Here is a 14,221-nt window from a genome sequence, read left to right as displayed (position 1 = left end):
TCCCAAGTTTGAGGCAGCAAAGAGTGTGCACTAGTCCTTCCCAGAGGAGCCACAATCTCCCTCCTCCCCTCCCCCTCCTCCTGCCCCTCCCCCTCTCATCTGTTCCTTGTTCTCCCTCCACTCTTCCCAGTCCCTCCCTCTACTCCCTTTCTCTGTTTCCCTTTAAAAAAAGAAAGAGCTGGCCTCTCAGAGATATCCACCAAATATGGCCTAACAAGTTACAGTAAGGCTAAGCACAAACCTCATAGCAAGGCTGGAGGAGGCAGAAGCCACAATCCTAGTAGGATTCCACATAGCCAATGCATCCTTGGGTCACACACATATTGTGGTCCTTGGATCACAGATAGGTGTCGCCCTCTAGTGGTTCAGATAAAACAAAGATTTTATTTTATTTTATTTTTTTCTGTCCCTTCTGGTAGTACATGGAAATTTAAATATTTTTTTACTTTAATCTTACTCATACAGCTTGTTCCTAGAAACCTTTATTTGTTTTTAGAAGTTTGGATATTTTAACAAGACAGGTTGACTATAGACAAAATATTATTAGCTTTTAATGTTCAATATATAAACATATAATCTTCCCTGAGAATTGTTTTAAAGTAGATTTACAAGTTTAGTCTCCATCTTTGAAGGAATTGTCTTTGAAAGGGAAATTGATGATAGCACTTTGATTGGTTGTTGAAGAAATATTGTTAAGATCTCTGATACATTTGTAACCTGGGTTTCTTAGGTTATTTGTTATCAAAGCGTGAAGGCCAAGCAGGCTCTCCTGAGAAACCATTATCAGATCTAGGTCGTCTCTCCTACATGGCTTACTGGAAGAGTGTGATCCTGGAGTGCCTTTATCACCAAAATGACAAGCAGATCAGCATCAAGAAGCTGAGCAAGCTGACTGGAGTCTGCCCTCAGGACATCACGTCCACACTGCACCACCTACGAATGCTGGACTTCCGCAGTGACCAGTGAGTGTCACACCCTCTGTATACTTTACGCATGTGATCACGCTGACTAGGCGGCTGAGGGGTTATGGGAAAGGTGACAACACAAGTCAGGTATCAGTCTCTGGATACCTGCTGTGAGCCCTCAGACAAGATCTGTGCGGCCAGGTAGGTCATCACTTCTTTCTGTGGTGGTCAGGTCTGGTGAACACACACAGACTTTTTCTACTCTATGAGGTTTGCCCCTAAGCCACCGAATTGTTCATCTTAGAGTTTATCTAGTTATCTTCTAAGAAGCTTCCTCCCTTCTAATGTGAAGAAGTAGCTGCTCTAAAAATCATTGTCGTTAAGTAAAATATGTTCATTTTACTTAGTTTACCTCCTATATCTGACACTAAGTAAAATACATGTTAAAAGGAAGGACAGAATTTACTTTTGCTTAAAATGGTCAGAAAAGCTCACAAGTTACAAACCATTTGAGGTGAATAAAGAAGGCTAGGAAAGGGGCTCAGGGGAGCAGGGAGGAGAGCACCGGTGAGCTGTGGGCAGTGGGGCTGCATGAGCAGCCTCTGTCTGTCACAGTGACATGAGTGTGGCCCTAGCCCTTGTGCTCACAGTGCCTGCTCCATCTTTCCAAGCAGCTGCTTCTGAAACTCTCATCTCTAGGGTCTTAGGGTTGTGTCTCCCTGTTCACTATCATGTCTTATACATTGTTGATTGCTATAAACTTTTCTCTGGTTGTAGATTTGTGATTATCCGCCGGGAGAAACTTATCCAGGATCACATGGCAAAGCTGCAGCTGAACCTTCGGCCTGTAGATGTAGATCCAGAGTGCTTACGCTGGACTCCAGTCATAGTCTCCAACTCTGTGGTCTCCGAGGACGAAGACGAGGAGGCTGATGAGGGAGAGAAAGAAGAGCCCCAAGGCCAAGAAAGAGAGCTAGACACCAGGGTAAGGGTATGAAGGTTATTATGGCTTTTATAAATATATGTAATATAATATAAACAAAATATCCTTACTAGAGGACCAGGGAGATAACATGCTTAGTTGATGAAAATATTTAAACTAGAAGACTTTGATCCCTGGGACTCATTTTACAAAGCTGGGCACAGTATCCCCCACGTGTAACTCCAGTGCTGGGGAGGTGGAGATGGGAGGAAACCCCACAGGTTAGCCTTGGTGAGTCTCAAATACAGAGAGACCTCATCTCACAAAGAAAGGTACAGGGGCTGAAGAGATGTCTCAGTCATCGGGAGTCCTTGCTCCTTTTGCAGAGGACCCAGGTTCAATTCTCATGACAGTCATGGCAGTCTAAGAGCTAGACATCAAGCATGTGGTGCACACATGACACTCATATATATATACATATATATACATATATATATACATATATATATATATATATATATATAGAAAGGAAGGATAGTTACCCACAGTTGTCTTCTTGACTCCATTTGTGTGTGTGTGTGTGTGTGTGTGTGTGTGTGTGAGAGAGAGAGAGAGAGAGAGAGAGAGAGAACTTGTACAGACTCACACGTATACAAACATGTACATGCACATACTCACTAGAACTTCAGAGTGTATTTTAATGATAGACACTTCAGGAAAATTGCTCTTAGCTACGTTTGTTTTTGAAGGGTGAGACCACCAGGAAACCATTAGTCTTCTGACTGTGTTCATGATTACTATTTACCAGGAAGGGTTGCATTCTAAGCTATATAGTAATTAAAACTCTGAATTGACTTTCAATATGACAGCTGTTAAAATGAAATCAAAGTGCGTTTTCCTTCATACAGAGCATTAAAGAGATTATGAGCATACATCTGTTTTCACTAGACCACTGGAAATCTCACTGAATGCTCAGATGCCTTCAGAGCGTTAGTGATGGACGATAAGCTGCATCAGTTTCATTGTTTTTCTTCAGGTTATACATAACTTGTTTGGGATTTCCTTTGACTTTTTTTTAAGTAGCGCTTTCATCCTTTATGTCCTCCTCTGATAGGTGAGAGAGAAAAAAAAAAAAGTCATCTACTTTATTGGATTTTAATTTAAATTAAACATTCAAAAATTTTTTTTTAAGATTTCCCATATTTCTTGGATATCTACTTCTCTTGGAGCACGTTCCTATAGCCCAGCGGTTCTCAACCTATGGTCATGACCCCTTCACAGGGTCTTCTAAGACCATGGGAAAACACAGATATTTACACTATGATTCGTAACAGTAGCACAATTACACTTACGTAGTAGCTATGAAATAATGTTATGGTTGGGGGTCGCCACAACATGAGGAACTGCATTAAAGGGTGGCAGCGTTACAAAGGCTGAGAACCACTATTATAACCTGTTCTTCCTAGTTTTTCAATTTTTCATTTCTATAAAATGTTATAATCTCATCTACCATCTATAAGACCACAAACACTTACTTTGATATCAAAGATGGCATTTCTTAGTGGTTATGAGCACAAAATAGAGTCGGAGTTCTGAATTTGGGCCTCCAGTTACCTCATTTAGAGACTAGCATCATAATACTTCATTGTATTGTTATGAGAATTATCTTAACCAAACAGACTGAAAAAAATCAATGTTGTTTTTGTTTGTTTTGTTTTCCTTAATTAGGTGGGGAAGTCTGCGTCTCGGGAGAAAAAAGATCAGGAGTCTTCCTCTTCAATAGAAACTGAAAAGAAGCCAGAAGTTAAGGAACTAGCCAGTTCTTCACGTTTGAGCAAACAGGCCCTTCCCCGGGACAGTCTTCCTGCAAACAGCCAGCCACCTCGGAGGGGCCGCTGTGGGAGGAAGAACAGAAAGACACAAGAACGTTTTGGTGATAAAGATTCTAAGATGCTTGTGGATGAGACATTATCCGCTTCTCAAGAGCAATACGGAGACTGCGAGGAAAAGTCAGAAACCTCCCAAGAACGGTTCACTGAGATGGAAGAGCAGTTGGCAGCCCCTCAAGTGCAAGCAGACGGGAAACCAGACATCCCCAAGGGGAGGTTCAGTGAGAGCGTTGAGTTGTGGCGAGGACAGCTGAAGAAAAGCCCTGAGACCCTGAAGTGCCGATTGCCAGAAGGAAATGACCGGCTTCCGTGCTGCTATACCGATGGTGACAGGGCTGTCTTTAGGGGCTTCAGCGAGAGCAGTGAGGAGGAGGAAGAGCCAGAGAGTCCCCGGTCAAACTCGCCACCAATTCTGACAAAGCCCACACTGAAAAGAAAGGTGATGCATCTTTGTGTCCGTCCTCTAAGGTTGAGGCTTGCTATGTGGCTTGCTGTGCCGTGCAGTTCTGCAGTAGTCTCATAAACCTGAAACTGCAGACGCAGGAGGGCAAGTAACTAAAGTCCTGGAAAGTGTAGCTCCTGGTACGGTGGCACTGACTGCTCTTTGGCAGACATGTGCCAAGCTGTGGTCTGCATTGCCCAGGCCAGTCACAATGCAGGCTGCCACATTCCAGCCAGGAGAGGAGAGGCAGCTATCTCACCCAGAGCCACGAGGTCACTCCTTTCTGTAGCAGGGCTATTAAAAAGTGCAGGGCTGTTTAAAGGAAGACCTTTAAGAATGTATTTTAGATTTGCACCATTAATGCAAAGACATAACACAAAGTTCTCATAAGCTCCAGACTCAGTGCCTGTGTGAGGCACATTCGTCACCGTTCAACATAGGCATTACTTAGTACAGACCATGCTTTATTCAGAGTTCTTGTTGGCCTCAGCGGCCTTTCTCTGCTTAGGATCCCACCAAACTTTCCATGTTATGTTAGTTATTCTCTTCTGGGTTGTGAATTTCTCAGACTTTGATTGTCTTTAGTGTGACCTTGAAGGTTGTGAGTTCAAGTATTTTATCTGTTATCCATCATTAAGTAGAATGAGGTAATGCATTTGAGAGTAAGGCAAAGGAGGCAGAGAAGCAAGCACTAGTCTCATCACATCATCTGGTGGGTATTGCATTGTGTGGCATATGGGAGTCAGTTAGAAGACTCCACTTTGCTGTTGGCCTTGGCCCTCCTGGGTTTCGCTGCTGCTGCTGCTGCTGCTGCTGCTGCTGCTGCTGCTGCTGCTGCTGCTGCTGCTGTTACTTTGTTTCCCCTTTTCCCTGGGGAAGAGGAAAGGCATCAGTGCAGATGGACTTAGCCTGTGTGTGGCTACTCACTGTAGCAGCAGAGCACCTGCATAGATTAGATAGGTCCCTTCTGCCGTCTCCATTAGAAAGGACCTGGTACTTGAGTTTGTAGCACTGTTTTAAACTTAGTGCCTCCCATCCAGCACTGGCTATGTTTGTTGTGTTGCTCCTGTTTATACTCACAGTATCATTGTCATGGCGAGTTTCTTTTGTTTTACGTGCTTTCTGATAGTACAAGGTCCTACAAATTGATCTGAAATATTTCTTGCCTCTGCTGCAGAATCAGCCCTTCTCTAAGGAGCAGAGCTATTTTTACTCTAACTTGAAAATTCTCAGTAGATGTTGAAGTAGAGAAAACTTAAAGTGATTAACTCTCCTGTTGATTGCATGATCATAAAGAATGTATCTTTGCAGCCGGATGTGGTGGCAGAGGCAGGTGGATTTCTGAGTTGGAGGCCAGCCTGGTCTACAGAGTGAGTTCCAGGACAGCCAGGGCTACACAGAGAAACCCTGTCTCAAAAAAACCCAAAAAACCCAAAACAAACAAACAAACAAACAAACAAACAAACAAAAAGAATGTATCTTTGCCATCCTAGGGTTTATTTCTCCAGTTTATGTGGTAAAACAAATATGCTATTTTCTTGTGTTAAAAAAAAAAAAAAGAAAACACTAGTATTGGGTGTTAGAGCGATGGGTCAGTGGTTAAGGTACTCACTGCTCTTCCAAAGGTCCTGAGTTCAATTCCTAGCATCCACATGGCAGCTCACCATTGTCTGGTGTGCAGATGTACGTGCAGACAAAGTACCCATGTACATAAATACACACATAAATAAAATTTAAAAAGTAATTGTAAATAAAAAAGTAAATGTGTAGAAAACACACAAAAAATATTGTAACAGCCAGTGAACTTGTATGCAAAGTACTTAGACATTCTTAAAATTTACTGAAGGAGACTCTAGGATTATTTTATGGCCTAGATGTATGACCTTGAGTAAGTGCTAACCTTTCTAGCCTCTGTACAAGGATGTGATTCAGTCACTCCTGGGCTATTGTCTCTGTAGCTTGGTGACATCACTGTGTTATGTAAGCTCTTAGGTCAGCCGTGTAAGTGTGTGCTGAGTGCGCCAAGTTTCAGGCAGTGCTGCTGCTGCTGCCTTTTCTTCTCTGTCAAGTGAATACATTTCTGCTCTGCATTTCTGTGCTCTGCTCTAACTAGTTTCCCCAAATGGCGTGCAGATTTATTGATCTGCTAATGCATGGTGATGTATAAGATGGAATGTTTCTATTCCTTTTGCTCTTGAACAGAAGTAGAGGGCGCAGTCTCTGAGGCACTTCAGCATTGGAGCAGGCGGCGTTATAAAGTGTAAAATGTCGCTGAGCTGAGAAGATGTACTAACACCATGTGCTCTCTGGACACTTGCTCTTCATATCAGAGCTGGCCTTAGTGCCCAAAATCTGTGCAGATTTTGTTGTTCCTCCCATTCCCCCATTCCCCTATTCCCCTTCCCCTCCTTCCCCCTTCCCCCATTCCCCTATTCCCCTTCCCCTCCTTCCCCCTTCCCTCCTTCCTCTCCTTCCCCTCCTTCCCTCTTCCCCCTTCCCTTTCCTTCCCTTCCCCTGTGTGTGTGTGTGCGCGTGTAAGAGTACATGTGTATGTGTTGGTGGGCTTGTGCTTGGCGGGTGTGTAGAGGTCAGGGGACATTTCTAAGGATTTAGTTCCCACTTGTATATGGGATCCAAGGTTGATCCCAGGTTGTCAGGTTGCCCAGTTTGCACAGGAAACTTCACCTGTGGAGCCACCTCACTGACCACACACATCTCTGTGTTCTTAACACTTTGTCTTTACCAGAATATCTGCTGGCAAACTGCATCTTTGTTTTAAATATGCTAGTTCTGCAAAGTTTTAAAACTTTTGTGTTAAAGCAGGGAAGAAAGCTCATTACTATAAATAAAATACCTGCTTTCTTTATTACATAGAAACCGATTCTTCACCGAAGACGAAGAGTCCGCAAGCGGAAACACCACAATAGCAGTGTAGTCACAGAGACCATCTCTGAGACCACGGAGGTGTTAGATGAGCCTTTCGAAGACTCTGACTCAGAGAGACCAATGCCACGACTGGAGCCTACATTTGAGATGGATGAAGAGGAGGAGGAGGAGGACGAAAGTGAGCTCTTCCCCAGAGGGTACTTCCATTGCCTGTCCTCACAGGACATCCTTAGGTGCCAGTCCTCCTCAAAGAGGCCGTCTAAAGAGGAAGAGGAGGAGGAGGAGGAGGAGTCAGACGACGCAGATGGTAGGTTTACACACTGTTCCTTAGAGTAGTTTCTGTGTGTCTTTGAAAATACAGAAGTAGTCGCTACAGACCCTTCCTTCCCCAAAGGGTTGGGAATGAACACAACTCACTAAGACAGGAAGGGGAAAGGTTGGCAACCTCTGCAGATATGGGGTATATCCATAGTCACTTCTGCATTTAAACGTTCTTCTTTAACCTGATCTCTTCTTGCTTTTGCAGGAAATCTTACTTATTGGAATTCCTCCTTTTCACCTAATGTTGCCTAGGTTTTTGTCTGAACCCTCAGTTAAAGGGTGTTGGCATAACTGAGTACTGGATTCTGTGGTCCGCAGCACGCTGAGTGCCTAGGTTTGGTGCTCAGCAGCTCTGGTAACTGAGTGACTGAGGAGGAGCCACCTGAGCATCCCTGGGGACCTCTGCCCTCTGTTTAGGAACCTTCCTGAATCGTGCCTCTGATGGAGCTTACTTGTAGAGTAATCTCTTCCTTTTTGTTGTTTTGTGTTTATCTTGTTTTGTTATTTAAGACTCACTGTACAGAGGTCTGACCTGCCTCAGCCTATTTGGTTCTGGGATTATAGGTGTGCACAATCCAGTAACCAGTTGTACATTTCTAATAAGTGACAATGATAACAAAATAAGCTACATTAGATGGTGTAGCTAACATTCCAGTCAATTACTATTAAAGCAGACATATTCCCATGTACAGAAGTAGGCTCATTTGAGATGAGCGAGGAGGAAGGCAGGCTTGGTGGGTGCTGTGTCACCTACACCTCCATCATGTTTGTTCTGATGCCTCTGTCAGCCTTTGCATTTTCACAGGCAACTTAGAAGAAATTGTGTTGCCTGGTATTGCTTTGTACTACTTTATTTTATTTTATCTTTTGTCTTTTTTGGAAGAGAGTTTTATTCTCTTAAAATCTTGGCTTCAGACCTAGTACATAGGACCTGTATTTTTCTGACAGAATGTGTAGCTTGATAGTGATGGGCCCTGAGCCCAGACCTAGAATCAAAACCAAAACCTTTGTGGTATGTGTGTATGTGTGTGCATGTGTCTATGTGTCTATGTGTATATATACATGTGTGTATATGTATGTTCATGTGTATGTGTGTGTGTGTGCATGAGTGTGAGTATACATGGCAGGAGAAGACAGAAGAATTATAAGTGTGTGACACAGTCTGGCTGACCCACTTGCCGTAGCCTCTTAGGTGTTGGAAATCACAGCATACCTCCCACAGTTTTCGTATTGTAAGGCTTACTCTATGATGCATGTTTTTAATGTAGTGATCATTAAAGTTCTTGCTTTATTATAATAGATGATGACCCAGTTTTCCTCTTGTTAGATATTGCTGTGTGTCTAGGGACCTGAGACTGTTTTGGTGTGATTGGCACTTGGTGCTGTGCTCTGTCTTGCTTCATTGTGTCACAATGCTCTCCCTCCTGTGAGCTCCTATGACCTTTACAGTTCTTACTCAGACTTCTGTTGCCTTTGCTGACTTCCCAGATGGACCACAAACAAACCTTTAGTTCTCTCTTCTTCTTCATTCATACCCTTCTAAACTGAATAATAACTGAGAATGTGTTTAATGCATTGAATTCTACTTTAAAATGATTTAAAGTTTATCTTCTATGTCTTGCCACAATTAAGAAAAGTAATGCTACTGTTGAATTTATTTCCTCTAAATATAACTTGCCACGTTGACCGCTTCTTACTTATTCAGGACTACAGGTCAGCGTGTGGTTAAGACTACATACTGTGCAGTTGGTCCCATATAAACACAGTGACTAACAGCTATTCACAGGGGAGGCTTAATTGTGGTCTACAAATTGCCTTATGATCCTATTTCAAGTAATGATTTTGTGGAAACGAAAGCAAACCAAAGAGGTAACAGAACGCAAACAGAAGCAGCTGAGGTTTAACTTAGAGCGGACACTCCTGCTCCTCTTTACTGCGTCTTCATAGGTGGTAGAGTCGCGTTGCCCAGGATTAGCTAGCTCACTGCTCTGCCAGGTCACTTTGTCACTTGGTGTGCACTCAGTTAGTGTTATTCCTTAGATTCTTGTGCTGTGCATGCTGGTCTCAGCGAAATGCTAGGTCTTGTGACCTCTCTCACTATCTCTTTTCTGTACAGACACTCCTGTCCTAAAGCCAGTATCTCTCCTGCGGAAATGTGATGTGAACAGTGCTTCACTTGAGCCAGATACCTCTACACCTATGAAAAAGAAAAAGGGATGGCCCAAAGGCAAGAGCCGAAAACCTATCCACTGGAAGAAAAGGCCTGGACGGAAACCAGGATTTAAATTGAATCAGGAAATCATAGCTGCTTCTGCACAGGAATGCATAGTTGAGCCCGTAGTCCCCATTAAACCAGGCCGTAAACCCAGAACTCAAGAGAATGAAGAAATTGTTGAGGTAAAGGAGGACTTGCTGGAAGAAAGGAAGGAAGAGATGCACACAGAACCAGATGAGGAGGCCGAAGAGGAAGAGGATACAACCAGCAGTGACATTAGAGCCATGTCCCCATTGGACAGCAGCAACAGCCCTGAGGCAGAACCAAAAGAACCCGAGGCAGAGGAGGAAGACGAGAAGCCTTTAGACGATCAGAGGCAGTCAGAGGAAGAGCCCCAAGAGCTGGAGGAACAGGAGCAAGAGGAAGAAGATGAAGTGACCACAGAGGCCAACCAGAATGAAGACCACGATGCTGACGATGAGGACGAAGGCCACCTGGATTCACTAAAGACAAAAGAGCCTGAGGAGCAGCCAGCTAGAGAAGACGACAAGGAGGAGCCTGGCATCCAGGAATCTTTTTTAGCTGCAAACATGCAGGACAGTAGGGAGAATACAAAGGATAAAGATGAGGCTGAACCGGATTCTGAGGAGGACCAGCCTTCTCATGAGGCTTCTGTGGTATCAGAAACCATGCCAGGCTCAGAGGAGGACCATGAGGAAGACTCCAACACTAAGGAAGAGTTAATTGAGCTAAAGGAGGAGGAAGAGATCCCACACAGCGAACTGGACCTGGAGACCGTACAGGCAGTGCAATCTTTGACTCAAGAAGAAAGCAGTGAGCATGAAGGAGCCTACCAGGACTGTGAAGAAACTCTTGCAGCCTGCCAGACACTGCAGAGTTACACCCACACTGATGAGGACCCCCAGATGTCAATGGTTGAAGACTGTCATGCTTCAGAGCATAATAGCCCGATATCCTCCATTCCATCTCATCCTAGCCAGTCAGTCCGCTCCGTCAACAGCCCCAGCATGCCTGCCCTGGAGAGTGGCTACACACAGATCAGCCCAGAGCAAGGATCCCTGTCCGCACCCTCTATGCAGAACATGGAGACCAGCCCCATGATGGATGTGCCTTCCGTATCAGACCACTCTCAGCAGGTGGTAGACAGCGGCTTCAGTGATCTGGGCAGCATCGAGAGTACCACAGAGAACTATGAGAACCCAAGCAGCTATGATTCCACCATGGGCAGCAGCATTTGTGGGAATAATTCCTCTCAGAGCAGCTGCTCGTATGGCGGCCTGTCGTCTTCAAGCAGCCTCACCCAGAACAGTTGTGTTGTTACTCAGCAAATGGCCAACATGGGCAACAGCTGCAGCATGCTGCAACAGAACACTGTCCAACCAGCCACCAACTGCAATATCAAGTCACCGCAGACTTGTGTGGTGGAAAGGCCTCCCAGTAACCAGCAGCCACCCCCGCCACCACCCCCACCGCCGCCACCACAGCAGCCGCAGCCGCCACCACAGCAACAGGCGGCCCCACAGCCTCCCCCACCACAGCCGCAGCAGCAGCAGCAGCAGCCCCCTCCACCACAGCAGCAGCCCCAGCCCCCTCCACCACAGCAGCAGCCCCCTCTGTCGCAGTGCAGTATGAACAACAGCTTCACTGCAGCCCCCATGATAATGGAGATACCCGAGTCTGGAAGCACTGGGAATATCAGTATCTACGAGAGGATTCCAGGGGATTTTGGTGCAGGCAGCTACTCCCAACCGTCAGCCACCTTCAGTCTAGCCAAGCTGCAGCAGCTGACCAACACCATCATGGACCCTCATGCCATGCCTTACAGTCATTCTCCGGCTGTGACTTCCTATGCAACCAGTGTTTCTCTGTCCAACACGGGACTGGCTCAGCTAGCTCCATCTCATCCCTTAGCCGGGACCCCTCAAGCACAAGCCACCATGACTCCACCCCCAAATCTGGCGTCTACTACTATGAACCTCACGTCACCTCTGCTACAGTGCAACATGTCTGCCACCAACATCGGAATTCCTCACACTCAGAGGTTGCAAGGGCAGATGCCAGTCAAGGGGCACATTTCTATCCGTTCCAAGTCTGCACCTTTACCCTCTGCAACTGCACACCAACAGCAGCTATATGGCCGCAGCCCACCAGCAGTTGCCATGCAGGCTGGCCCTCGTGCATTGGCTGTTCAGCGTGGCATGAACATGGGGGTTAATTTAATGCCCACTCCAGCCTATAATGTCAATTCCATGAATATGAACACCTTGAATGCCATGAACAGTTATCGAATGACACAGCCCATGATGAACAGCAGTTACCATAGTAACCCTGCCTACATGAACCAGACAGCACAGTATCCTATGCAGATGCAGATGGGGATGATGGGAAGCCAGGCCTATACCCAGCAGCCTATGCAGCCAAACCCTCACGGGAACATGATGTACACTGGCCCCTCCCATCACAGCTACATGAACGCTGCTGGTGTGCCCAAGCAGTCACTTAACGGACCTTACATGAGGAGATGAGCGAGGTGGGCCGGCAGGCAGAAGCTTAAATCTATATAAATAAAGGAACTTTTTATACTGACAAACCAGAGAAGAAAAATGGACCTTTTTTCCAATTAAAAGATTACTGTAGAGTTAGAGGAGTTTTTCTTTGGTTTATTATTATTACTGTTTTTGTTTTGTTTTTAGAAAACCTGATCTCTTTTTGGGGGTTCAACTTTGTTTTGGGTTTTTGTTTTCTTCACAGTCTTGAACATTTTACAGTAGAACTCATCTAAAGATGGATTTGGGTAGGGGAAACATGCACAGAATCTTTTCATAATTAAAAGGAGCCTTACTTTCTTTATATACCACATGGACAGAATTTATGTAAACGTGAATTTATTTTTATTTTACAATGTATGTTTCCCCTCACTGTCTGCAGCTCCCGCTGTTGTCATTTTAAATGTTATATATACATCTCAAGGGTCACCCAGGCCCTGTCCTCCAGACCCAACCTTCATTTCCCACTTCATTCCAACAGGAGGCACTTAGGGGAACTGGGATGGGGACGTGGAGAACAACCCAAGCTCCTTAAACTTAATGTTGTTATTACTATTCATAAAGTGAAGCAGGTAATGCTTCTCCTTGTAAAATTCCCTCCCCTCCTCCCTACACACACACACACACACACACACACACACACACACCCTCTGGAAATTTTTCCCCAAGAGTGTTTCTAGGTAGACTTCATTGAAATTGTTCTTCCTTAATCAAGTATAATATAATTCCTTTTTTTTTTTTTAATATTCCCACTCAGCACTCAGAGACACAAAAATACTGTAAGTCTCACTTAACAGCAGAATCTCAGAGGAAAGCTGTTTGCAATCCTCCTCCAGCCTTTGGAGGACTCAGAGGGTCAGCTAACAATCAGAAAGGGGAGCTGTACCTCTGGGTCTGTACTACCTGGTGGACCAGCCATAACATGCACACTCCACTCGCCGCCTCTGTAGTATGTACTTGGGAATGTGGACTGAGGGTCTTGTGCTTGCACCTTTGACTCTGGTAACCCTCAGAGCAAGCCCCTGTGATTTGCCTGTCATATCTTATCCATAGTCTCCATGAACGACTGTAGTATCAGTGACTTAGAAAACCCCTGGTGCAGACGGAGTCCCAAGGGAGATGATGGTGTGACTCTTGTAGCTGCAGAAGTGATGCATACCTCTCGTTTTCATTTTGTCTTGAGATCCTGAATTCACCCCCAAGAACCAGTGTGCACTAGCCCCTCTCCTGTGAGGACGAGCAAGGAGAGACCACCACCAGCATAGTAGGGCACAGCTGGCAGTAGGGCTTCAGGAGGCTCACATGTTGTCTCACTAGTTTGCCCGTCCTCTTCCTACTCGCTCCAGGGATAGGTAAAAAACTATATATATAATTATAATTATATATATATATTATATATTCCATCATTAGAAGATGGAAACTATTATACCACTTGGTATGTGCAGTCAAATATCCAAAAGGAGGACATAATGCTTAAAAAGTTACCTGTAAGCATAAATTCTCTCCTTTATTTGTACATTTTATATAGATACATTTTTAAAGTACTAATTAGGCATTACATTTTTTTCAAATGCACAGGTTTGTTGGGCTTTTTTATAGACCTTAATTGGCTTTCTCAATTAAGTGTGTTAGCTAGAAAAGCAGAATTCCACACTGTCCCGCTATCAACTCTGAGCATGCGCAAGGCTGCGTAGGACCCAGTTTCTCTGTATATACTGTTCCGGTTCCCAGTCATCTCTGTAGAATGTGCACCGTGCTGCCCTCTCCCACATCTTCAGCTATGTCATTGCTTCCTGGATGGGATGGGGCAGGGATGGGAGGGAGGGAAGGGAGGTCTATTTGGGAGGAGGGTGGGTCAAGGCAGAAGGAGACGCTGTTGAAATGAGGGCCGTGAATTCACTTTCTGTTGGTTTGCAGTTGTGTTTGGATTTCTTTGTTTTGTTTTGTTTTTAAATTCAATCAGGCAGCTCCCTTTTCTGCAAGCCTCTTTGTGACTGTAGAACTATTGTAGAAAAAAAAAATATGTTCTTTTCTATATTATAAAAGAAAATTATCCAACACGGTAATATTGGTA

The 14,221-nt window shown here is 44.7% G+C and overlaps 1 protein-coding gene across 4 annotated transcripts in view; it reads left to right on the top strand.

Annotated features, from left to right (window-relative positions):
- The window catches only part of Kat6a (lysine acetyltransferase 6A), an 82,161-nt gene extending 69,270 nt beyond the window's left edge, over nucleotides 1-12,891 (top strand). For all 4 annotated transcript variants that reach the window (XM_085844081.1, XM_085844079.1, XM_029481030.2 and 1 more), the window contains 5 exons: nucleotides 731-962; nucleotides 1,683-1,890; nucleotides 3,556-4,155; nucleotides 7,033-7,351; nucleotides 9,482-12,891. In XM_085844081.1, coding sequence (XP_085700207.1) covers nucleotides 731-962; nucleotides 1,683-1,890; nucleotides 3,556-4,155; nucleotides 7,033-7,351; nucleotides 9,482-12,126 — 4,004 coding nt within the window. In that variant the 3' untranslated portion in view covers nucleotides 12,127-12,891. The remainder of the gene's footprint in view (nucleotides 1-730; nucleotides 963-1,682; nucleotides 1,891-3,555; nucleotides 4,156-7,032; nucleotides 7,352-9,481) is intronic.
- The last annotated feature ends 1,330 nt before the right edge of the window (nucleotides 12,892-14,221 follow it).

The sequence above is a fragment of the Mus caroli genome, unplaced genomic scaffold, assembly GCF_978045245.1.
Source record: "Mus caroli unplaced genomic scaffold, Mus_caroli_1 scaffold_10, whole genome shotgun sequence".
Lineage (NCBI taxonomy): Eukaryota > Metazoa > Chordata > Mammalia > Rodentia > Muridae > Mus > Mus caroli.
Note: the sequence above shows the minus strand (reverse complement) of the source record. Positions and strands in the feature narration are given on the sequence as shown.